A 26,466-nucleotide genomic window follows, 5' to 3' on the forward strand; every position below is an offset into this window, starting at 1 on the left:
GAGCTTTTAGCTCGCCGCAGCAGGGCATTCAGGGCGTCGTAAAATCTGTCTTTGACGGCGTCAGAGCTACAATCAGTTGGGGCATAGGCAGACACGATAAACAGACATCTATCAACTTGCCGCTTGTGAGACTCCTTCACAGAGGTTGCCAGACGAACCGCACAGAGGCGACTATCAACAGGTATCCAGTCAAGTAAGGATACTTCCGCCCGGTGACTTAGCACAAACCACCCCCTGCCCAACCTGGTGTGAGAGACTCTGTGATTGTCGCGAGACACTCTCCAGTATAGCTCAATGGATCGCTGAGGTGCGCAAACCGTCACACCACGGTAAGGTCCAGTCTCTTCGTGACATATACCAGATTTTCGCGATCCAACTCCCCGAAAGGACATAGATACAATGCATGTGGCAATAGTGAAAATGAAAGTTGTGCCCTGTGTTACTCCATTATGATGTGGTGTTTGAAGTACAGCTGTGTCAGGACAGGAGGAAAACTGTTCATATGAGGATGATTTGAATGTGAGCTACACAAATTCCGGAAGTGATCACAGCAAATTGCAACTGCTCCAACACAAAGATTCCCTCGCTGTTTTTTATAACCACATAGATAAAATAGAATGGAGGATCAGCAGGGTTTTAGGTGAGTCTCTCGCAAAACGAAATTTGTTTGCAATTGAGTGCATTTCACTAATTTCGTGCAACTTAGTTTCAAACGGGACATAAGGTTGACGGAAATTCCGGGACTGCGTCTACCTGATTAGCCTTAAGAAGGGGGAAACCGGTCAAGTGCCGTCGGAGAATTTTCCGCAACCTTCTGAGTAGTGCACTACGTATATAAAAAACGTACAGTTCCCTCTTTTTAATTACATGCACTAAAGTCCTCTTTGTAGTGAACCCCGGTCGAATTGGGCGAGGTTTCTGGGAAGGCATTAGAATTGTGACTATCTAATATCCAGAAACTCAAAGATTCTAAGAGTAGCGGATTGCAGTTGTATGCGTAACTCGCCTTGCTGAGCCAGTGACTCGTTATGACAGCTAGTGTGTCTACTGAACACCCGCTAAAAGGACACGTACTTGATCAGTTTCCGACCACCTGATGAACTCACTAATCACAGAACGTCTTCTGTGGCTAAGCATCCTGGAAACCGACCGGATCTTCCTTGGTAAAGTACATTCATTCAAATATGTACTAGCCAGGAATAATGTCCACGAAGGTGAACAAAATTGGAGCGACGTTAATACAAATCTCTTAAAAATCTACACAATATTCTTTCTCTCTCATTTGGAGGGTGGGGCTTCGTGGGTGTTTCGTTCACAACTTTGAGTCCGTGTGGTTTCGTTGGGAAGAGCTTGACGAGTTGAGGACTGGGCTGAATTTCGCGTAACAGGTGAATTTGCAAAAGTGTGTGGCTCACTGCGTTGCGTTAGCGTAGATCCTCTGCGAAAAAACCGACGGAGTGATGATCTTGCGGAAGTTAAGGTGGAATATGATGGAGGTGGGGTAGAGGGGAAGTTATCAGGATCCTCGAGTGTGTCCGAATACTCGTCACGGGGAAACTCAACAGCAATCGCTCCATTAACCAACTCAACTGATGTAATGGTTCGACCACGTTCATTCCGGAAAGGATTTGGTGGCGGAACCGCAAGACTGGCAGAGTCGTCACTTACTGGCGGTGGTGGTCCACCATCTTGAACACATTCTTGATAGTTTGGTAGCTTTGGTAGCATTGATGGAGGGAAAAGGTCGACGAGCGTCAAAGCTGTAAAGCAAAACAGGAGTGAACGTTAGTGACTTGGGTGGCTTAGTTATATGATATTTCATCGGTATAGGCATGCATCAGAACTTAGTTTGCTTCAAATTGCGCAACAGCGTCAATCACAGGATGTTCCTCAACTGTGGATGTTACTTAGATGAAGCGGACTCTTTTTGTGGGGAAGAAATATTTTACGCAGCCTTTCGTATTCTGTATGAAAGCACGTTATATCAGCTGTATCTGGTGGTGGGTCTACTCCTTAGTCTTCATAGGCTGAATTCCGTCCGCATCACCCCGGGTTATTCAAACGAAAAAACGTATTCCTGTAAAAACAACACTCATAAGTTTGATTGTTAGCTCCCTCTTTAACGACGCTTTCTGATACCATGTTCAATAATTGTTGGTGTCTTATTCGTGGAAGCGCTTCTCAAAGCCTGAAAGACTTTATGGGAACCAAGGAAAAGTGTGAGTGTGCACAAGGTTGGAGGATTTTAGAGTTTTTGTTCAAAATATACAATTCCCTCCCCCTGTATAGACAACAAATTATAGTTGGTATCTTAAAGTTTGTTCTCAACTGGAGGGCCACCGTGTGACATTCAGCTGAACAGGTCTGTGTTTATGCGCATCAGTGTGGTACCTAACGAACTGCTTATTAGATAGCAGTGGAGAGACCCGCCAAACAAAAGCGAAACGGTCGGTAAGTATTTCTTAACTATTGAAGAGACAGGTAAAGCTAGAAGAAGTGTTCTACAGCAGGACTTCCAAAGAAAAAAGACCCGAACCTGAAGAACATACCTCGGAGTTTTATTCACATTATCTGATAAAATTCTTAAATGGAAAGGAAAGTGCTCATTCACCCGACAGTTATGGAAAAGTCAGTCTGTTGAGTTACTCCGGAATGTTAAAAGTATTCATTCTTCTCAACCAGCGAGCGCATAGGTATACCCATTTAACAGAAGGGCATTTGAATTCAAAAGAGCACCTCCGAAAAGTAAAAAGTACACAAATTTATGTGATCCAGTGTGGACTAGTATGAAGATGTTTACCGGCTCAAGATACGCTATGCAAACCCTCATTATCGAGAATACATTGACATTTTATGCACCATTCTTTACGTACGGCTTTAGAAATATTCGAACGCAGGGTCTTCTAAATGGATAAGCCAGTCCGACTAGATGGATATTATAAATAGAATAACTGAATTAATAAGAATGTTCAATAACGCTCAGTATTCCGGATTCAGGAAGAAACACGCAGAAGTGATGAAGCGGTGTACAAGTGACTTATATTGATGAGAATATATTTGTCGACATGCATTTCCACTGTTTTCAGTCACTCTCTTTCTCCGATCCTTGAGAGTTCACAGCACATAAAACATGGGAGTTGTTCCTTCTAAGAGAAATGAGTAAGCTGAACAGCTTAGCTCTCAATATTCCACATTCCAATTCAACAAAGGGTGGAGTGTTTCTGCATGCTGGAGGGTCATTTTTCGACTTTCGGCCACTCAGTTGTAGGATCGATGCTTAACGGTATTCAGTCATGTCACGATGAGCTGATGTTTTGTTCGCCCATTGTTCATTTTTTTATTGGGTGTACATTGGTGTAACCCATTTGGCTACGCGCCATCCATCAGTGTTCTCCTAGTTATGAGCAGTAGTCCTCCATTGGGCCAACCGTTGTTGGCTGACTGATCCGATCGGATGGATAGCAGTCGTTCATAATCCATTATGTCTCCGCAGGCAATGTAAACCAATCGCACCAACGATGATGGTTGCCAGTCACAGTTCATAACCCGTTAATTGTGAAGTTCATGTTTCATAAAGCCCACTGAGCACGGTGTTTGTGCACGAAATCTTTGCGATGCTAATGGCTTCTACGTTAAATTTGTCTAATGGACGTTTCGTGACTCAAATCCTGTGTTCAAAAACCTTGATGTGATCGGGTAAGTACTAGTGGATTCGTTCGCAAAAATAAGAAACGTTAGACGGTCTCCAAAAGCCTGTGTTCGTTTGTGTTTTGTACTTTGAGAAGGCTTGACCCCACAGGTATGATACGTCCCCGTACTTTAAGCCAGTGCTATCGTCTCCAGAGGTAGATGGATCCCCGGGAGAATAGAAATTTCGAAGGATTCCTTCATACTCTCTTCTGTTAGAAAGTTGGAGAGAGGCTGATTAAAAGAGCGATCCTCAGAGATCCGAACTTTGATATTGAACACAGAAGGAAGGTCTACGACCACACCTGGTTGAATACAGGAAACGGAATGCCTGTGAACTTAACAGGGTCGTATCACGGTGCAGTCGGCGGATTCAAGCTCCGCTCTCAGATTGAGGAAGTCGACGATTTATGGTAGTCGGTAATTCTGATGATGTTCAAGAGATTTCCGAAGAATGGAAACAGTGAAGGTAATGAAGTCGATGCATCGAAAACGTGGAGGTAACCTTACCTGTGTTCCACGGGTTTGCTGCTCCGGGACGCCACTCAGTCTCTGAAGGAAGACGATTATGAGGAGTTTTTCGTCATTTGCAGTACAGCCGACAACTTCGTGGTTTTCGCATCATGTTGTGATGTTTTTTTTGCGAATAGGAATAACAGCTGAAGCCTTCCATTCCACTTATACTTACCGTCCTCCTGACACACAAGGTGGCAACTATGACACCCAATTCACAAGCGTTGCTCTAGTAACCTAGTAAATAGCTCGTGAGAGATATCGGGACGAAGCGCCTTGTTCCTTTTAAGATGATCGAGTTCTTCAGATGAAGCTGACCAATTCACTTTGCATTCCTAAAAAGCCACTGATGTCATCAAGGTTTTTGGAGCAGTGGGCCAGCTGAACTATCTCTCAAAGCGTTCTACTCAACGTTGTAAGCGATAGGGTAATGAATAAACCTCAGACCCATTTTCTTTTGGGAAAATTTGACTTCTAATAAGTCTTTTTGAGTCGGTTTGCTCCAAGAGCTGAAACAGAGGTCAGCGATTCCTAATGGCATAATCTCTTTCCATTCCCTGATTTTCATCTCATCCACCATCGTTCGGGGTTATTTATCAGACCCTGAGGTATCGATTTTTGTGCAGCGTCAAAACGTCCACCTTAACGGGAAGCTTTCTTCCTTCAACCAGAGAGACATGGTGCCTGGATATTTATCGATAGTTCTACGGCGACTAAATTTTGGTGCAAGAAGACTGAAAGACTGTGGTCACGGTGACCCGAAAATATTTCCAAACTCTAGTTGGTCATTCGGTCAGAGTTACAGTTGGAAGCAGCTCAGATAATCCTTTTGATAATATTCTTTTGTAGACGGTGCTTTCAGACGGCAATTTCTGAGGTGAAGAACGGGTACTCGCTTCACCGTTGGAGTACGGAGGTCTTTAAAACTCGTACCAAATATCCAATTAGTGCGTTAAACGGCTAGAAATGTGCTATCTGTGCCTTCATCCTGTTGTAGAATATTTCAAGGATCGCGACGTAATATATCTGTCAGTAGCTGCACCAAGTTGTGTAAATCTGACCACTTCTGATGGCCCTTGATTGTGCCGAGCCGTGTGTATCCGAAATAAACTACTGTTCACAGGAACCCAGTCTAACACGGTGTCTTCGGTCTTCCCGCTCACAGCTGATATCACGAGAGTAAGCCTCGATCACCGGATACACGAATAGTAACGGGCCAGAAAGTGGATGCTCTTCTTAGCAGTTTTCAGGGGGTATTACCGAGCTGGAATGACAGTGAATGAGCGAGGAGGCCCACTGACTAGCCTGTCAACACAGGACGAATAACGACTGTTGCGATGGAACGATTAAACTTGGAAAAACCAGAGGTTCAGGGATTAAGGTCGAATGCGATGTATGCACGGGCAGTCAGATTTGTGAGAACCAATTAAATAAGATGGAACTAAGATAAGACTACTGGTTTAGCCAGTACTGTGAATGCAAGAGATCATATCCGGTTGCTCAGGCCAAAAAGGCAGGTTTTCAGATTCAAAACTCTCAAGCCAGTGTAACGATGAAGGCCTTATTCGGGGACCCTGCTTCTCTACAGCAGGGTCCTGACTCTAAAGCTCAAACTGGGGGATGGTGGGTAGTAGGGTCTTAAAAAGGAACCCGTCCGGAGCCGACTGCTCAGCAGTCTGGTCCTCTGGGATGCAGGGGGCTGGCCTGGCCCCAACAAGGCTTTCAATCTGTCATTACATGATGTGTCAAGAGTATTGTGTGCGAAAACCAAGTGAGCACCTGTCTTGTGTGATGTTTTAAACATACGACCGTTGCCTATGCGCATGGGATTGGAAGTTATAATAGCTTTCAGAGCCTTTCGCACACAGTAGTTATGATAATAACAGTGTTATTCGATGGATAGCCCAAAAGCTAGATGAATTAGATAAAATTTTTAGGGTCGAATGCTCACATTTGGTGTGAAGATACATCTAAACTGACCTCAGATTTTTGTACCTCCACACATTAGATGATCCTACAAGGCCAGCTTCAGATTTTCGCAACAGTCTGCATATGTAGTGCTTATTATGATTTATAGCACATGAGAAATAGACTTATCCCTTCTCTACACTTGGCTCAGTACACAGTAGATTACGATGGTTACAGTTATATCAGTCAGGTACTCAGAAAAAATGCATATACATTTCATCAGTTAGCCAATACACATGGGTGTCCTGCTTAACAACAGTGAGCCCAAGACATTGATTCCTATATATTCATCCATTGAGTTGTTACCACTCATAGTATACATGATTATTTATTATAAAGTCTGTCTCATGATTATGGGGTACATGAATAGAACCTAGTCTGAGGCATCTTATAATTGTATAGTTAAATTCAGTTTTGTTGCGCTTACTTTTCAAGTATATATTACCTTTGAGTTTCAATAGTGGTCATTAATAGAAATTCACTCCATTCCGGTTTAACTTCTTACTTGAGTACCTTTCGTTTTAGCAGCTACAAAATGCATTATGGTGCAGTCAATATGACAAATAGTCGTTTTGTAAGTCTGAGCTACAGATATTGAATTGGACGACAGGTTTAGTGCTTGGTGGTTGGTCAAGGGGCTGCTGATTTCTTCAGTGAGCTTGCTAATTAACTTGCGAGAATTTCACCGGAAGGATATCATCAATACGCAGCGATGGAATCCTTTCGAATGGTGGGGAAACGTTTGAAAGCCAACTGATAAGCTATGCGAAAGGATCAACAGCCACCTGTTCAACCGACCTAACCCACTTGTATTCTGTTACATTTCATGGTGTGGAACTTATTTCAGTTACAAATACATGCCATTTGCACTTTCTTAGAACTTACGGTATCCTCCATTAAAGGCTTCAAGTCCAAAAGGATCATCGTCCTGGAGAGCTCGTGCGTTTTCGGTCCGGCGCCTGCCCGCGCGACATTTCGACCATGGTATGCACAGCATCATCAGGAAAAGGACCAAGATCAAAGCCATGACACCTAAAGTGGCTCCGGTAGCCCTAAAATAACACAATATAGACTAGGTTAGCGAAATTAATTTAAATGGAAGTCTCTTAAACTTAATTGGTATGCAAATGAGTTTATTTCGGCGGTCTACCCGCTTTTGATGGAATTAGCCGGCCCAGTGTAGGTGACTGAAAACCATTCTTTTTCACACTACTGCCAACAGTGAAGTAGTCTATGGAATTAGTCGCCTGTATAGTCGATGTACAGGCTTGGCTAAAAACGTTGGGTCTGACGCACCTGGACAGTGGACAGAAAGTCTCACGATGACATAATATCTTACCAAACTTTGTAAATTTATGCAATTAGCCGGGAAATGTCGTATTTTACCTGCATTTGCTGACTGCGCTTTCTTCCAAGGGCGAAACCCGGCCCTCATCTAGATCTGCTTAATCTCGAGGCGGAGGGAAGGCAGTTTAACACGAAAATCATTTTAGGCACACCAGATATGCCGAATCAGTTTTTAAGGTAATGCGCTGCTAAAAGACAGAGAGCAGATAATCTCAATAAAGGTCGGAACGCTTTTTACGCGTGGTAGGCGACGGAACAACCCTTGAATAATGAAGCCACTTTTGGAGATTAAAATAGATCTGGTGAGGCCGGGTGAATGGTTGAATAGGTGCGCTGCGACTTCACTGGTTCGTGAAACGGGGGTGAGCTGCATGAAGTAACTGAAGATTTGTGCGTTTTACCAAAAAAATGAGCAATTTTTATATTGCTGCGTTTCGAGTTGAGCTAAAAATTTTCCAACATATTCAGATCGCTTCCAAGTAACTGAGACTCTCTAGTAGACGTATGAACAAAGGCAAAGAACCCATGGGTTGGTTATGTATAAATTTGATGATCCCCATATGAATGTGGTGTTAATGCTTGGACAATGTGTGGAGCAGAAACCAAGCAGAAAGGGGAAAGGCAGACTTAAATTTCAACACTGTTCTCTGCAAAGCCACGACCCACTGGACCACGCGCTTCATTCAGTAATTTTTGCTGATCACTGTGCGGAAGTAGGGCCTCTGGTGAAGGTGGATTCAACAAGTGACTTAAAACGAATAACCTGAGAAATCAGAAATTTTTGAGGGTCACCTAACCGTGTGATTTTTAAAAGAGGTCCAAGAATATTACAACATCACTTTGTTGCACTATTTGAAGAGTCATTCAATCTGTAAGTTGCCATATCAAGGCTTTCATACCGGTATGTAACAACCTTGTAAGACTGGTGTCTTACCATTTCCATTTCCGTAACGTGACCAAATAGTTTTTCCTCAAGCTGGCGAAAGGCAAACTACTTTACCATTCAATCAAATTTGGATACTGCAGATAAATTCAATCTATACTAAAACGTCGTAAAAATTTGAAAGATGGTTATTTTTATTGAAAATTGTCACCACTACGCATCTCACCAATCTCCAGAGCGATTCCAGCCAATGTTTCTGGAAGGACACTACTCATAAGGTTGCTGAAAACTCTTCGACAGTCGACGAGAAGTCTCACTCTTCTTGGGGAAGTTTAGGTAGGCGTAGTCCGTGGATTTCCGTCAACCCTGTGTTCCGCTTGAACCCAAATTGTAAGAAATTCGCGAAATATTCATTTGTACAACAAACAAACTTATCGCGCTGTTTACTGAGTACGAAAGCCTGGATGTTAAAATATTCAGCTACTGAGCACGAAATCGCGTCTTCGGTTCTACATAGCTATTTGCGCCGCTACTGCTTATCAACATGGCTAAACCAACCACATCGTGTGTAATATGACCACCTGCAAGGCGAAATATAGGTAGAAAGTCCAAAACCGTTCTAAAACAGGAAAAGGGATTCGCACATTTGAACTAGATGAAGTTCGTACGAAACAAACTTATATGCCGAGCTCGACCAAAAGATATGGGTAAATGTACACGGGAGAACTAATAGTTATGTCCAGCGTAAGTAACCAAGAAGAAAAAGCCCTCATTTTGAAGGTATCCGTAAAGAGTTCAGTACGAAGGTAATCAGATAATCCTGGCTTTGTATGTATCATAATTACTGGTGTAGTAAATTGGGAAATACAACGTTTTTGATTAGAGTTTTTAATGCTGAACGCTTTGGAACATCGGCAACCTCAGTCAGCAGGACAATAGACAGGAAATCATGTGCCAGTTGGTGTTATAATTGAACCAACCAACAGCATATGCGGTTTGTGTGAGGATATGTGGTTTTATCGCGGAGCTTGAGGAGCTATATGTGCATGATCATGTTTTTGACGTTTACCCGATCCGTCCAAATGCTAGATCGTTTTTGGCCATCGATTCATTTGGCACTGCTGGTTGAGAATGACTGGCTGGAGCTTCTGCACAGGGAAGTTTCACATGTCATGATTACTCAGCCTCGTTGAGTGCATCAGGGGTGACCGCCGAGTCCCCACCGAGAGACCTGGTGCTCTTCTCCAAGCACTACACCAACACTCCTCGTGGATTGACTGTTCCTGTAGGATGATGGGTACACAGCACGAAGTGAGTTATGTTTGTCTGGCAGTTTTTAGATGTGTACCGCAGGAATCAGTCACCCGGAAGTTAGAATTGACGGTAGTGTGAGGGGACTTGGTCATTTTCATCAGATTTCGTCCTGTAACTGAAACCAGTGTGTGCTGAAAGGCCGGAAAGCATTGTACAGCTGTTTCCTTCTTACTGGGAATCAGCAGCAGCGCGCGTCTTACAAAATTTAGAGAACTTCCGGTCAGTGGTTGAGCAGGTAAAAGAAATCATCACCATCTTGCTGGCACAACCAGTCCAGACTGTAGATGCAAGGTCAAAGGAAGCGGTCTGATCACACGCCTGTCTACCATTGTCTATAGCATGATCTACCTGTGTCAGAAAATTCAGGAAGGTCAGATTCCTGGAAATAATCCCAAAATGTCATAAACCTACTGAGATCCTCAAACTGCAACCAAATCCTGGAAAGGACGTCGTGGGGTATCCGGGATAGAAAACCCTGGTTGGACGCTTGAGTGGTCACTCCGTTCAGCAACCGTCGACAATCATGAGTCTTCAACCATGTCATACAAGTAACATCAGCCAATCGCTCAACGCTGATAGGACAGCCTGGACTCAAAGTAAAAAGTGCGTTTTTAAACCACAGAGCCTCTTGTACTTTGTCACCCGCCCGTTCGCAGTAAAGTTGTTGTATTCCCTGTTGGTGGATCTTTTACCGATATCAAGACACTAGATCTGGGCCAGCAGTTAGGTTACAACAGATTGGCGATGGGTGCGGAGTGCGAAAACACACGTGAAAACCCTTTTTTGGTCTCCTTGAGGACACCGAGTTGTGCATCACTCACGATTTGGGGGATTAAGGTTAGTTAAAACAAGTAATTAACCAATCAAGCGGAGCGTTGAAAAAAGTCTCAGATTTATCATCAGACGAAAACTAGTCCACTGCAAATCATATCTTCATGATAATTTCAGTAGTAACGGGTAACAAAGTACTTTGAGAGCACAGATGCCGAGGCTTTGTCACCGAACACCGTCACGCACAGAAGAATTTCGTACTGCGAACGGCTCTAAACTTTTCAGCGTCAAGTATCATCGATTATTGATTTTGCATCCAACGTGGGTCAAATTATATCACGTTACAACGAAATGCAGGAAAGGAGTCGGCATACTGATTTCAAGTTGGCAGCTTATATCTTGAAAAACTTTTCGATTTCATTCCAAAAGTAAAGTGCGTTAAATGAATGTACGTCTAACCGGTGCTCTATTCAAGGCAGTCTTTCGTAAAGTTTTATTCGTGCAACTCCCACTGAGCCAGAAAAACACGTGGAGGAACTCTGGGTTTGTACGGCTTCGGTAGCCCGCACAGCTATCCTGTACTGAAGCCTGGTATTGTAGTTTCGAAAGCTTGCAAAAGCCCATCCCCCTCTGTGTGTTTTGCGTACAGTGGACCAGACAGACTGAAGTAAACTGTTGTCACCGGTCTCAGTCCAGCTTTTTCGGTCCCCAGACATCTAGTCCACTCTTGAACTTCCAATTTGATCATGACAAGTCATCTGCTCCGGTTGTTGAGGTTCTTTGAGGCCATAATCATAACCAAACAGAAAGCGAGTTTGCGTGGGGACTTAACAGAAACGCTGTGTTTACCTTGAATGTCGCGACAGTCAAACTGTCCGTCTAGCAACACCTTCTCACCAGTTTTGAAGTTTGACATTCCAGTGGTGTGCCGTATGCCCGCCTGTATTTTACATGTTCGCGGTTGAGAAGACTTTGTGGGACGGTACAATCTGACAAATTAACCTACTTATGGTACCGCTATTCAGATTTGTGGAGGAAACTAGGAATCGTGCATTTCTCGGGAGCAGATCCTTGCCCCTATGCGAGTATTAGAACGTCAGATGCAACGTAGCGGTACGATGCGCGTCATACCAGTGCGTTTTTGGCGACTTCTATCCGAAAATGCTTCAGCGCAGCAAATAATCTCACACATATATACCATTTACAGATCGATGCTGCTAACGTGAAACCACAACAGCTTGTCAAGATTAATTATCACGCATTAACCTACCTGTATGAACCTGAAACTTGTATGAACAAATCAACCAAGCACTACACTGAAAAGTTCTATTGAAAGTTCTAATGTCTACTAGTTCTAATCACTCCGAATCACCCTTTCCACCCAAGTGATGAACATGTTGCCACCCAGATTATCATACCAAGCCTGTAGGCTCAAGTACTGAGGTTAAACTCCACAAATTATCTTCCTCAGATTAACCCTCACGTAAACTGAGCTGAGTCCAAACATTTTTCCCAGTGAGTGTTAGCCACTGCTCCAAACTCTCACGAATGTTACCAAGTGACCGTTCGCCAGTGCGTCAAGCATGGGCCCCTACGATGGCCCACATAAACGCCTAGCGAGTAGTAAATTAGTACCCAAAAATTATCGTCCTAAAACTTATAAAGATTCCGGTACAGTGATTCTGGACGCAACGTATCATGTCCTGCCGGACACCTGGTGTTCAGCAGGATTATGTGTTGCTGGTGGAGAGGCAAATAGTACTTAATGTGAAAGTTTCGAAACTGCATGGTTCTACTTCTTAAACACAGTACCAGGCCTCGACACCTATTGATTCCAATCCTCCCCAGATTTATGACTTGCCATCGAATAGTTTTTGTTGTGTAAAACTTGGTCTGCATGTCGAATGAAGTGAGAGAATCCGGAGTATCGAAATGATCGATCTTTAACGAACGTACTGAAAGCACAAACAGCTCTATCAAAATCTCACTCATTGACTATTGATATCTTCATCCCTTTGAACAGGCATGATGGTATCATTACTCTATCTGGTCTTGGGGTCTCAAATCATTTTCTTAGGTTATTGTTGTATTGTTGTAGTCAGTTATCTCCACGTTTAGAATGCGTTGTGTACGTCCAAGTAAACATAAAAACAAGATGAAAGTTTTGGTGTAATAACGAAGCTACGAAGTATGTAGATACCTGGGGTGTAGATGCTTACATTAGTCACATCATGCTCATCAAACATAATTAATCTGCTCCAGGTTCCAAGTTAACGTCACTATTGCTATCACAACTGAGCACCAAAAGCTGCGGTTGTTTGGTCATATACTGCGTATGCCAAATAACCAGTTGCCAGAATGAGTGCTGTTTATCATGCTAAATCCGGACTGACGTAAGCAAACAGGTGGTCGATGCTTGATATGATAGAGACTCCGACTCGCATTCCGGGGTACGGTTTGCGCAATCCTCAATATGCCTGGTTGGGGACGCTTGAAGGTATGTCTGAAATTCGATTTCACAGGTTACCTTGTACTTAGTTTCTATCCAGATAGTTTGTACGAGACTCTGGAGGTGTGGCTACCTCGAAACGGCTGTATTAGGCTAGCATTAAGCCCCTTCCTTATCCACTTCAGTTCTTTTCTTCGTGATAAGGATCTTAATTAAGTTATGCTGTAAGCCAGAAAAACATAACACCTGGACATTGATGGTGTGTTGTCAAAACTGCCGATGATAAAGAGCTATGAAAAAGAGTCGTAATACCAAGTTTTGTGTACTGTGATAGTTCCCAATCGATCTAATCCTACTTGGAAGAAATTTATTCCGTGGAACAGGACTTGCAAATTGACCACATTACAAACAGCATTTTGGAAAAGTTCAGTTACCCAAATAGACGAGGCATTTAAACGGCTAGCTTTTCAGAGTCAATCTAAATCTGAGTACAAAGCGGGTCTTCCCATCTGGGCTATGAATGCAGATTTACGGAATTTAATGGACAACTTTTATGGTTCAACTTACACACAACGCTTAATTTTGAAAAAAGCCGCGTATTTTACCTAGGTTACACCACAACATGCCATTTATTTCAGCCTCTATAATTGGCTTTTAGTTAGATTATTTTCTTCAACACGGAAGTTGTTTTCATTTTGAGGAGGAAAGTGACTTTCGCATGCTACTCGTAAAGGCGGTGTGCACTGAACCTTGGGAGTGAATTTGGACTGCATGAGTTTGACGCTTTTGTTTTCCTTAGAGTACTTTGAAATCCTGTTCACAAAGAATATCACTCATGGAGAAAGAACCCTAAAAAATTTGTTTTCGGATGACTGTTTCCGTGCATCTTCCTTGTGACCCGCTAGTGCCGGCTTCCATCGCTAGTCTGAAAGATACTTTACGTCAGGGAGTCCCAGAATAGATAATCTTTTCGTGCAAAATTGCTTAAATTTTTGCCTAAAAAACTCGTTCCAAGATTTAAAATCCAGCATTGCTTTCCAGAATATCTGAATTTACCCGAAAAGCAGCTTGTGAAGTCATCAATCAATCAATTGGTCAATTAATCAACTAATCCACCAATCAGTCAATCCTAAATCTATCAACCAGTCAATTGGTCAGTCATTTGACAGAACAATAAGGAGAGGGCAGTGATTTGTCTTTTAAGAATTTCCATTACAAGACGTTGGTTTCCAGTTAAACTACTCATCATCATCAGCTGTAAATTATGCACACGTTATACAGTGGTTATAGGTGCCAGGGATTCGTTCGCCCATTATCTGGGAAAATAGGGGTGGATAGCTACTCAATGATGTCGGTAGCTCAAGTTGCTTCTATGCGAGCGAGAAGTCCTTATTTTGGAGCAATTAATGCGTCTTGAAAATTGTGGCATAGGCTTTGGAATTCAACCAACGATATAGTTCTCCCATCTAAAAGAATGCCGTAGTAAATTTGTACAAAAATATGATGTTTCTTGAAACATCGCAAACGAGATTCAGCTGGGTTCCAGGTGTCCCTCGCAAAACCGAATCAGTTTATAAATGAAAGTATTTTGCTAATTCAGTGCAATTTGTTTTAAAGTATAACACAAGTTTGATGGAAATGCTGGGACTGTGCCTACCGCATGGGCCCCAAAAAAGGCGAAATCGGTCGTAGGTTGTTGAAGAGTTTTCAGCAACCTGATGAGTAGTATATTATGCCATAGCTTATTTACTTTAATTAAGGGGTCTGATGTGCTGTACTTTTGCACTAGCAAGTTCGCAAAAGCAATGTAACAAATCACTGAACTACCCATCGTAGTGTATTTCTTTGTTCCCACAAGGGCTAGAAAACTCTCCGAAGAAGAACATTTTTGTTTACATTTGAGTGTGTTCAGTTGCCAGGCGGAAAAACTGGTGGATCTAGCCAAAAATTTCGGAGTAAAAAGAAGTGACCACTGTAATCTATTGAGAGGCAAAAATTCGTTGGCAACGAATTTCCGTCAGAACAAGATACTCCAAAGAAGAACAACAGAAAGCCGAAGTTCAAGAAATACTTGGCACTTGTCAACTGCAACCAAGGGAATTTCGTACAACTGTACTCAGTCCGTGGTAAGAGAAGCTGCGCTTTTTTCAAATCCTTAGACAATCCATACACTGTTTGCGATTTACAGTACATTTCAGTTTACACAGAAGTGGTCAAATTAGGCCTAGATTCGAAAGGTGAATAGTGACCGAATAACAGACTTCACAATATGTTGAGAACATCATCTCTTATCCGCCATGAATTCGAACATAAAACTACATTGGGTCACATTGGCGAAGCTAAGACTACTGATATACTGATCGACACCAGTGTCTGTCGGCTAAGTTATTAGGTAGGGTAATTACTGAGTTTGTAGAATTCTCAAAATCTGAAGCGGCAACTGAAGCGTAGTGTTGAAGTTCTATAATGAAACAGCAGAATTCTAATTGAATGACCACTCAACTGACATGAACTTTACCTACTAATATGCTAATGGTACACTTACTTCAAAATACATTCGGTTGGGTCTGTGAAAGGAATCATTTTATTACGGACTGCGTTCAGGAATGCAAAAGATCGATTCCGCTGACCATATTATATGTTGCCTTGAAAAGATTCGAATCTTTCAAGTGTCTTGTTAACAGTTCTCACATGTGTTGGGCACACAATCGGATGGGTTACAAAGACACTCAGATTGGATAGGCTATCAAGCTGATCGATCGGTAGATTCTCGAAACAATCGAAATTCGCTGCCGTTCGTTTTGTTTCTTTGATGAGCGTCGTCTTAGTTGTTGTCTTCGTTGTTGTGATTGCTGAGCGTGGGACACATGAACCATTTTTCTGTTCATCAAACTACTCTGGTTACCACCCAATTCAAACCAGAACACATGGGTGAACGCCGCTTGGTAGTATGCAAACTAGACCAATTCGGTGTGTTTAAAGCCGTCAATCCGCAGGAAATAAGCTTTGGTACCTTTCTTTAACTTGTAAAGGAGAAGTTTTTTATTTATGTAAGACTTCAGCAAGCTTTACTCCCATTAATTGCAGATGCGGTGAAGTATTCTTTTAGTGTAGTAAGTTGAGTTCACCAATAAATGCATTTTTTAAATTTTTTTTTAGAAAATCCACTCGACTCTGATTTTCAGACTTTCTACAGTCAAACAGTGCTTATGAAAATAAGTCTGATCTCCTAGCAATATTACTTTTACATCATGGTAACTCCAAAAGATGAACGCTCCTGATGAAATAAATCACTACTGGTTGTGCATACCAACCACCCCAAAGAAATGACAAGATAAAAAGTTTTCCCCTTCGTGGTAGTCTCCTTAAGGTTTACTTATCTACTTATGAATTATGTCGAAGGTTCCCGTAATCTTCTTTTGGGAAAGTGGAGACCCCTCCTTGAAGATGACTCTACGGAAGGACTACTGTGGGGGGATCCTTTTTAGAGGGATCATCCTCAAGATTAACCAAAGAAGAATTGTCCTCGTGACGTATACTCAACAGAAGGGAGGTGGAAGTGAATTCGAAATATAACTCACCTGTGAGCAACACACTATAGATACCAAAGTCGGCCTATAATATGGAAAGCAGCTAACAGGGTGCTCTGTGATCGCTCCATAGAAAATGCTACCTGTTGAACCGGGATCAGATTATTGGCTGGATGGTTGCAAGAGAAACATGCCATGGGATATCAGGAGTGTTTTAGTGAAATATTCTCTTGAATTTTCCATGAAAAATCAACCGGACTCAGTGTGAAAGATTTCAACAGGACATCATCTATGGAATTCGGATTGGCTGTCCATTCGAGCTTTTGTCAGTGACGCACCACACAACTTTGGTATTGATAGTTTTCATCTTTCCAGGTAAGAGATTTTTCTTCAGCAGAAGTAACCATCGTTGGTAAAGAAAAGACGTTTTCTACACTAAAGGGTTTGCTTTACCATGTCCAGTTATGTGCCGTATGATTGTTAGTAAAACGTGAAACACTAAAAAACGGGGAATACCAAATGTTCAGAAACAGAAGGTCCTTTTTATTTCGTAAATTAAAAATCACCTGCACCATGCGTTAGTAGATTAGTTGGATGTTCAACAGCCGAAAATGGTCACAAGGTGTGGTTAGTCCGTGAAGTTTCCAGTCATTTTCACCGACAAGTTGAACGTTTGGAAAAATAAACTCCACCTTTTTCCACCTCTATTTGTATCGTTCTGTATCATTTTGCGGGTAAACCAGAGAGCCTCAGTGGTATGATTCCGCTCACCGGAGGTTGGACTATCTGATTTGTGCCTTGCCTCCACAGCCTGAGCTTTTCGCTCATCTCGGACAGATAGTTTGTGTGTGTTAGAGATTCTCCCCGGATTTCCAATATTCGAAGTTTGTTGTACCACCGGTAGGCAATTGCTTACCAGAGAAACACTCACGCTACTTGTTAGTAGTTTTCCAATACCGAAAAACTGCTGCGGACCGAATGACCAATAGGCGTACATATGCGATCATGAGAAAACGGCCCTAGCCATTCAGCACGAACATCCTGGATATCCCTGCGCATGAGTCGGATTTGGGAATATTACTGGTAGGGTCCCATGATGAATGTGCAAAAGTGGACATACTGATGGGTTCAGACTTCATGTACTTACGGACTAGAATGGGATAAAACGAGGAAATCAGTCCATTATTCGCAAAGGTTTACGAGAACCCTAGTTCTCCTTTGGGTTGTTTTGTGGTTTTATTTTCATTGGCCTATTCATATGAAATACTGAGTGAGGTGAAGTCAGATTCGTCCTGAGTTTTCTCAAACACTATGGATGTGACTTCGATGTACTTGGTCCATTATTTGTAAAAGGCACAATGTGCTTGGACCAAGTGACCTTGATAAGTGTTTCGGCTTTAGTCTGCCATTTTTTCGGCGCTGATTAATCAGCGCGCCCCTTATGGCTGTTCTACTGATGTGTACTCATCCAAAAGTTCTACAAAAGATTCTGAACACCGAACTTTGGGTTGCGGTGAATAGTGAATAGTGTGTTTTATGTCTGTTTGGTTTCAAAGCTGGTCATTTAGACACAACGGGGCATTTATTTTGTAATGCACTACTCGTAAGGCTGCTGAAAACTCTTCGACAGCCCATTTTGAATTACAACGTATTGTCACTACTTTTGCACGCAAACGAAATATCGTCTACCATTTTTTCCAGCCTACCAGTGTTTTTGCCCGTTTTTACCTGAGTGAACACAGTGAACACAGAATGATAACTTCGCCCAATAAGTTTCAGGCACGGTCGTCTGGGATATCAAAAGAACAAATATGCACTGCCTGTTCAGATTCAGCTATAAGCCTTAAAGGAAAACCTAGGTATCATGAGGGTTTTGAAGCTTTTTATCAACATGACACTCAGTAAATGCTGTTCATTCAGGCTGACCACCTCACAAGCATTGTATCATTGTTTTGTGTACTTTGAAAACCATTAGCTTCGTAGAGGTGAACTATGTTTCGGGACATGTGAGCCCGAAATCTGCCGAAGAGCTACGAGGGACTGGTTGGTATTTACTCACCACCATCTCTCAGTAACACAGGTACCAACATGATGAATTCTCGCGGGAAATGATCATGTGATTTCTTCCTCTATAAGCACAGCACTTATAGTTTGAAAATATTGAGAAGATTGTAAAATTTCATACGAGGTTTTAACCCTGATAGATAATCATACTGTATCCAGTCTAAGTGGGAGTTGTTCACGCAGGTGATCACGCACACTTGACGAGATTACATATTGTTCAACTAATGACCCGAATGGTTCGATGTCGAATCTCTCGATAGATCTGTGACATATCTTCGAGGATAAACCACTTCCAAATTGATTCTCGGTTTCTCAGAAAGGATTTACTTCACTTTCTGGGTTAACTCGCACTCAAAAAAAACATTTTTCTAATGAAAATTAAACAAAACTGCAGTCATTTGGAATTCACTAAAAACCGGTTTGGTGGAGCTGGTCCATAATATTTTGTCACGGACAAATTGTTCGAGCTGTTCCAAGATGCTCACTGGTACCTACTGTCACATTCGCAGCTTGTCCTGCCATCCAGATAAATGAGTCGATCAACAGACTCAAATCATTTCCTACAGTCTTTCAAACAGTTAATTCGAAGTCGAAAGTTTCGAAGCGGGGTATTGTAAGTCAAACACGTGAACAACATTTCGAATCAAGGGACAACTACCGATTTGCTGTTTTGGATGAATCTTTACATAACAGCACATGATTCAAGCCTAGTAACCTTTCTGTAAGTGAAGCTTGGACTTACAGATTTTCCATATAGTATTTGTCATAGATAAAGTTAAAAACAAAAGGAGGTAGCCAAAGCTATGGTAAACCCGACCAGACTAATACAACCCTCTAATTGTTAGAGTGATTGGGACGTCGACGTCTGACTGAAAGTCCGCCTGATGTTCTCGTCGGTACGTCTTAAGTAATGAAGTTAGACGTTACAATGTTGATGTAGCTAATGGCTGACATTTTACGTTTATAATCGAAAACAGTTGCTTTGAGTAAGTTTTTTAAGTTAACGGACGGTACTTAATTCCCTATTTCTTTGGAGACACTGTATAATATGGCCACCAGTTGATGCCAGTGGCCTTCTTGTTGTCAGTTTTTATCCAGATTGCCGAAATCAGTGTCTGGAGATGTAGACACCTGGGAACGATTGTAGTAGGCCAGCACCAATTCCCTTTTCTGTTCATCGTAGCTATTTTCTTCAAGATAAGGGTTTCAATTAAATCATCGTTGTACAGCAGTGAAGCATCAGTGTTGAACATCGATGTCACGCTGTCGATGATGATAATGATGATTATGATGATGAGCTGAACAATATGATCAGAACAGAACCAAGAAACCTACCACTGTCCTTGAAAAACACCTTTAGAAGTTCATATGACTCATTATATCGGAGTCTTTTCAAAGCAGAAGGACCTAGTAATACTTTGTAAGCTGAAAGAACATCTAAAGCGAGACATCGACGTAATTTAAGCGGATGTAATGAAAAGTTGTAGAGTTTCAGACAGTTTGATAAACGGTTACCGAAAGCACTCCGTCAGCTTTTCCGACATTATGCCTCAAAATTACATTGGTCGATGGTCTGCCGGGTCTTATTTTGCAGAGTTTCTAAATAAGCGTTTTTGCTTTCCAAAATGGTCTGACTCGCCAATCGAACTTTCCAGTTCTACCATGTATCCTTGTCCACAAGGAGGCAGACGACAACAAGCCCCTTAACTAAATTCTGCATTGCGCTCGGCGGAATGTGGCACTTCACACCACAGTGACTATGTCGTCCTGCAATCTAGTGGTTCCTGTCTAAGCGCTGTGACAAGTAAGTGAGGTTCTCCAATTTTGGATAACATTTTTGTCCTCCAGGCTCATGGTGAAAACTTGATGGAAGTGTTGATGGAAAACACATCGTGTTTTCCAGAATGATTGCAGCCCAGAACTGAGGTCTGTCATCAATAAATGGTGGCTATGGGATCAGCTCGATTGCTCAACTGTTGGGGTTACCAGGCACAAGTGTATCCCCTGTAATTAAACCCAGTATCTGGTATGCGTGTTCCAAAAAAGCATAACGCTATCGTTACGTTTTACATTTGAGCAAAACACCACCGGATACAGTCAGATGTTAAAAAATTAGACACCAGCCACTTCAAACGCAGATTTATGTAAAAGTGCACAGTTGAACAGTACAAACTTGACTTTTGCGGATACTAAATTGAACAAGAAAGTGAAATGAGGATTATACCAACAGGGAGGCAGGTCGCGCTAGCAGTCAATAAACCCAGCGCCTTACGCAGTCCATCAGGGTGCCATAATCCTAACTGTCCCACTCGGTGCTAAATTTGGAGTTGCAGAAATATATCTATCACTAATTTACCAAGCTGAACTCGTTTACAGCGGGATGATCAAGAGGTAAAACATCAAAATTCGTTACTACAAAAGGACAAAAATTTCTCAGCAGAGGACACAGAGCGGTAGATGTGAGCACCGGCTTACAAATTCTGACCAAATTCTGACTGACTTGGAATCCACGGAGAAGTGGCTACTGACTGAGACATTATATGGGATGGCAGTAATTAACAACCAGATGCGCCAGCAGTCGCATTCGCTAGTCCGAAGGATTTGCAACCGGAGGTTCTTATCGTGAGTGACTCTTATTGGGGTGGTTTTATATTTGAGTGAATAACTAGGTTTACTTTTACATGCACCAAAGGCAAATGAATACGTGGTGTGCATATTTGATGGTAAACTGCCAAATATTTTTACAGCGCACGTATGATTGACCCGGTTACTAGCGATACAGCTAAGTGACAGTAGGAGAGGGTGGTGACACAACGAGACGTATGAGACAGAATGAGCACAGAATGGGGCTTGTTGAGAGGGTCTGTAAAACTAACTTGGTCGCAAACTTCGAAGTTTTTTTCTTCGTTATACGTCGAGTACTTCAGCGACTAGATGTTTACAATAGTCCTTCAGTAGTCACGGCTTTGTTAAGCTTGTAAACGATTGGCTGCAATTTCGCACCAAGATTACCCTCCACGATTTGATTTCATGAGTATAAAAATACTGCAACATTATTCCTGATTTAATCCTGGTTAACTCAAGTGAGTGTTTGCCTAATCGTTTTTCGCTTGGTAAAACTAATAATGTATGTGCTTGCTTTACCTAGAGCAACGAAACAGAAACCGTTTGAAGAAACGAAGAAACGGTGGTTGAGATTAGCAAGCTCGAGTCATATTGCATCTACCCAATCATACTAGACCTGATGATAGTTACCTGTGTACCAAGTTGCAGTAATGAGAGATAACTTCCACCCTCATTTATCCAAGCATTGCTGTGATAACTGGCGATTTTCACAGAAGTGTACTAATTCAAGACCTTAAAAATCGGTTGTTTCAGGTTCACCCGGGTGATGCCGAAGCACCCTTCAAACTCTATAGATTCGCTAACGGACGTTACTCCCACACAAAACCACATTGTTTTACTACTACTGGAATATCTCTTAGTTGGTTTTGCACGCACATCTGTGATGCCCCAGTGATTACAGGCAACTGCGAGAACACAGATCACCAAGGTGGATTTTATAGTGGCTGAGGTCACGCAGGATGTATTGTCAAACGTGTCGGTGTGAAACACCAGCAGTAGAGTACCACTTTACTTTCTCAGAGCCTAGTTATGCCCGATGTCTTGGCAGAGTCATACAAATTTCAACCGTAGGGCAAATAACAGGCAGCGTAGCCATGACACAGCTGCCGGCTTGATTGCCGAAACTAAATCACATGACCTTTGAATCACAGGTTGATATTGACTAACTGAGGTATGTGATGCGAAGACCGTTTAAGGAAACTCTCGGAGGAGGAAACGTTAGAGTGCCGTTAGTTGGTATGATGTTTCAACAAAGGTATATTGTAGTTGCTGAAGCAACTGCCCAGTTAAAGACGTGGTATTTCATTCATAAAGAATGATAGCAATGTTCTGGTTGCCCATTTACCACTAGCTGGTGCGTAAAGGACTGTGTAACAATCCGTACGAATGAGAGCTGTGTTTCTTCATCACTGGAGAATGTAACCTTCTTAGTGATGATATTAGTGTGTTTTTTATAGAGTCCGTCGTGACCAATAGTAGTAAATTTCAGTCTAATGTGGTTTCTGCACATAAATTCCACTGCTTCATTGTATCAGAGTAGGAAACTCACAAGTATGCGGCACACAAGTTCGCCCAATCAACGGGATAAGTTCCACCTCGCGAACTTGAGTGTGTGGCATTGAGGTCATCCCAAATGTACTTCAGACACGATTTGGGCTCTAGATCGGAGGCTGACATCTTTAAACTCGCAATAGGTGAAATACTTGTGTCAGATTAGTCTCAGACACGGTGATCTAAATTGAGTGGGGCAAAACAAAAAGTGAGTGAAGATTAATCATCTGTTGCACGGATTGTGCCATTTTGTTCACCACTAAGTGTTAGAACAGACACTGGATGAGGTTACAGCATGCTCTCTAGCCGCTAGTGTGGACCACCACGAAAAGTTATTTATACGGTTAACCAGATTTACCAAGACTGTGAACATTACAATCCACCATGCCACGGAATATTACCAAGAAAAGGTTATTGTGCAGTGAAACTTAATGAGGCATTGTCTATTCGAAGTGCCACCTATTCCTTGTATCAGCATCGTGAAGGCTTATTTAAATGCATAGTAGCCGAAAAGTTGCCGCTCACTTTCGGTTCAACGACATTAACTTAAACAAATTCCTGTGCGCTTCACCGTCATCATATGACAGCCTACTGCATTGTCTCTGGATTCTACAGTCAAAGATAATCTATCGCCTAATTGTTCAACTCCGAGAACTTGAAGAGACGATGAACCCTAATGAGAAGGCAAAAGCCTGTCTCCTAGAAAGGGATGTACAGGGTAACAAAGGTGAGTTAATAAATGTCTGAATGGCAGAATTTGAACCATCCATCCTGCTGGATGCAACAGCTAATGCACCAGTACTATTTTTAAAGGGTGAATAAGTGGCGAACTTCACGCTTTTGCTATACCTCTTATGGTAGCTTGGTGCCCAGGCTTGGACCGGGGATGAAGAGGGTCACCAACCAAAGCTCTTGCGTCAGCTACCTCATCAAAGTGCCAGTGCTTGAAGTAAGATTACCAAGGTAGTTTAGATTCTCAAGGAATATTCACTTGCTTCTCCCCTAACCTAAGGGATCACAGCACGTGGCTCACTAAAATGTATTTATCAACTAACCTGGTAGAAGAGACTATAGATTCTACATACCTTTCAGTATCATTCCACACCATGTGGGGGTACACAGACCGGAATACGGTTCACTCCTTTTGAAGCGAGTAACGTCGCATGCTCTCTAATCTGTCCAAATTTATCTACCGAGTTTTTTTTAATGAATTGGTAGCACGAGATCCAATGAAATTACGTCTCGAAAGATAACAAAAACCACATATACCTAAGCCCGAATAACTGCATCTAAACATATGAAAATCGGGCACACATGCTTCGATTTGTGAGTGCTCTTATTTTCTCCTTACGAAATATATATAGTAGGCACATGGAACGGAGGAGTGATCGTTTTTATCGATTGGTTCGGTTTCAGCCTACACCTGACGGTCAAACAAAGCCAATCGAACCAACTTTAAAGGTTTTTTATTCAAAGTTGTCCATGAGACTGTCAGTGGGACTGATATCCTCACACAACTGACTAGCAAAACAAAGCCTCACATTTGACATACCTTTGGCCGCCAAAATTTTGGCATGAGTAAAACTCAAGCCACGCACATTGAAGATAATCTTCCAAGTCCAGGATTGCTTAACACGTTAGCAGTTAATTAGTGTGAGCGAACTTTACCATAAATATCTGACGTTTTTTATCCGAAGTGACTGTCAAAAAGTGGCGGAAATTAGAGCATTCAACGATTGTTCCCAAGAGGGATACTGCACAAAAGTGACCTGAATAAAAGCGCACTTATTTTGAATTGCACTTACACCAGAATCATCTTTACCAACTTATTTCATGTTTGGTCAATTTGGTGAAATTAATGACTTACTTAGGGAAAATATAACAGACCCTGAGAATTAAGGACTGGTCCATATGGATTCGGTGATAGCCACTACTCCTTTAAGTGAACGGAAGATCACCTATTTTGACTAAATGGCTAACCACATTTATTGCTAGCTTGGAGAAATGCGATGTGAAACAATCAGAGGGACGGATGAATATGCACGTTTTAAATAATATAATAAAGCTTTGTACATATGTAGGGAGCGTTCAAGCTGGAGGAACAGAAGTGAACGAAGTTTTGTGTCTACGTTTGGTATCAAGCGGAGCGGAATCCAGGACGCCGTATAACGATGAGTTAACGGATATTGGCAGATTATGGGGATGATAAATCAGCCAAGAGGGGGAAACACCAACACCGGAAGGTGTTTTGTAGTCGTTGTATCAGTCACAGGCGCTGCTGTGGAATCTGGTTTTTAGAAAGTCTGCGTAATCTGTTAGGCGGAATGACAACCCCAGGAACAATTTATTGAAATACTTTGGATAGATATCTACCATAAAACAAATTCATTGTGTGCTCACACTCATGAGCATACTATATTACGAGCTAAGGTCTAAATGTTCGAGCCTGATATAACCCAAGGTTCTCGAAAGGAGTATCTGATATCCACTGACTGGTATGTGGATGGTCCATTCTTCTATAGCTAGAAAGATTACAAGCTATTTTTGTTATGTACGGAGTACTAGGAAGGGGACTAGGAGCTGAATTCAAGGCATTCACCCAGGTCGTTAAAATACTGATCCATGATTTTATGCACCCGAGCACTAGGACTCATCTAATACACTGGCAACACATTGCGACAAGGTGCTACCGCATTCTAAATACGTGCTCACTGGCATTCAGTAAATCAATTATAAGGCATGCAAAACTGATATGGTGCAGAGATCAAGCGGTCACTTGCTATACCAGATATCCGTCAAAACCGGACAATTAGTTTGACTCCCCTCATCGTCACTTATCACATCTTGAAATGCTTCATCAAGAAAATGATCTAAATCACTTTTCCAAACATCCAAAGCGGCAGAGAAATCCGTCTCCTGTAGACATCTCGCACTTCTGAGTCAGACTCCGTGCTACGACGCATTTTACAAAGTGAAGTTCTTCTCTCATCCCAAATTTTATTCTGCGAGTCAGAAATTTGGCATTTAAATGGACTACTTCATTCATTATTCCAAGTCCAAAAGAAGTCAGGTGTTGCCGGCTGAAACGTTTAGCAATAGAAAGCAACGTAGGGAGTGAATGTGAGAAATGAGGAACAGCAAGCTTTTCATAACCTAGTGTTATTTTGCACCTCCAAATTTATTCGACAAAATGAGGTGCAGTTCCGGTAAGATTCATCCTACGTACACTTGTTACAGAGTTTCCATTTCTACGGAAACAAATCAAGTCTCTACTAGCTTGAAAGCATTAGGACACCAAGCTTTGCGAGGGGGTTGCATCTTGCGGGAAGCTGTATACATGCTGTACGTAGAGCGGACATTTTCTTCGGCGGAACCTAACAGGGGAAGCTGTTTTATCCCAGGTGACTCACCAAGTTCTTCAATTACGGACATTATTAAGTCCTCGTGCTAACTCAGGTGCATATTCAGCTATTCTGATTATGCGGGATGGTTAATGAGATCAAACAGACCATAGAGACCATTCCGAGGGTAATATGGGCAAAAATGGATAAAATTAGTCGACCATATGAACCAATCATTTCTGGCATTTCAGTCCCAGGCTGAGACACGCAGAAGATGCAGAGGGGACTTCCGGTCCAGGAAAAGAGGAAGCTTCCACTCGCAAGCAATAAAAGCTGAAAGATTAGCCTGCATTAGCCAGAGAGATTCAACTGAGATCGACCCTAATAGCAGACGAACAATTAAATGCATCATCATCATCATCA

The 26,466-nt window shown here is 42.2% G+C and overlaps 2 protein-coding genes across 2 annotated transcripts in view; both read right to left on the minus strand.

Moving 5' to 3' along the window:
- T265_02806 (hypothetical protein) overlaps positions 1-392 on the minus strand; it is a gene marked incomplete at both ends in the record, with an annotated part of 6,197 nt that extends 5,805 nt beyond the window's left edge. The window contains one exon of the mRNA XM_009167131.1: positions 94-392. Coding sequence (XP_009165395.1) covers positions 94-392 — 299 coding nt within the window. The remainder of the gene's footprint in view (positions 1-93) is intronic.
- Positions 393-1,278: 886 nt separating this feature from the next.
- The window catches only part of T265_13096 (hypothetical protein), a gene marked incomplete at both ends in the record, with an annotated part of 39,555 nt that continues 14,367 nt past the window's right edge, over positions 1,279-26,466 (minus strand). The window contains 2 exons of the mRNA XM_009167153.1: positions 1,279-1,760; positions 7,054-7,220. Coding sequence (XP_009165417.1) covers positions 1,279-1,760; positions 7,054-7,220 — 649 coding nt within the window. The remainder of the gene's footprint in view (positions 1,761-7,053; positions 7,221-26,466) is intronic.

The sequence above is a fragment of the Opisthorchis viverrini genome, assembly GCF_000715545.1.
Source record: "Opisthorchis viverrini unplaced genomic scaffold opera_v5_36, whole genome shotgun sequence".
Taxonomy (NCBI): Eukaryota; Metazoa; Platyhelminthes; class Trematoda; order Opisthorchiida; family Opisthorchiidae; genus Opisthorchis; species Opisthorchis viverrini.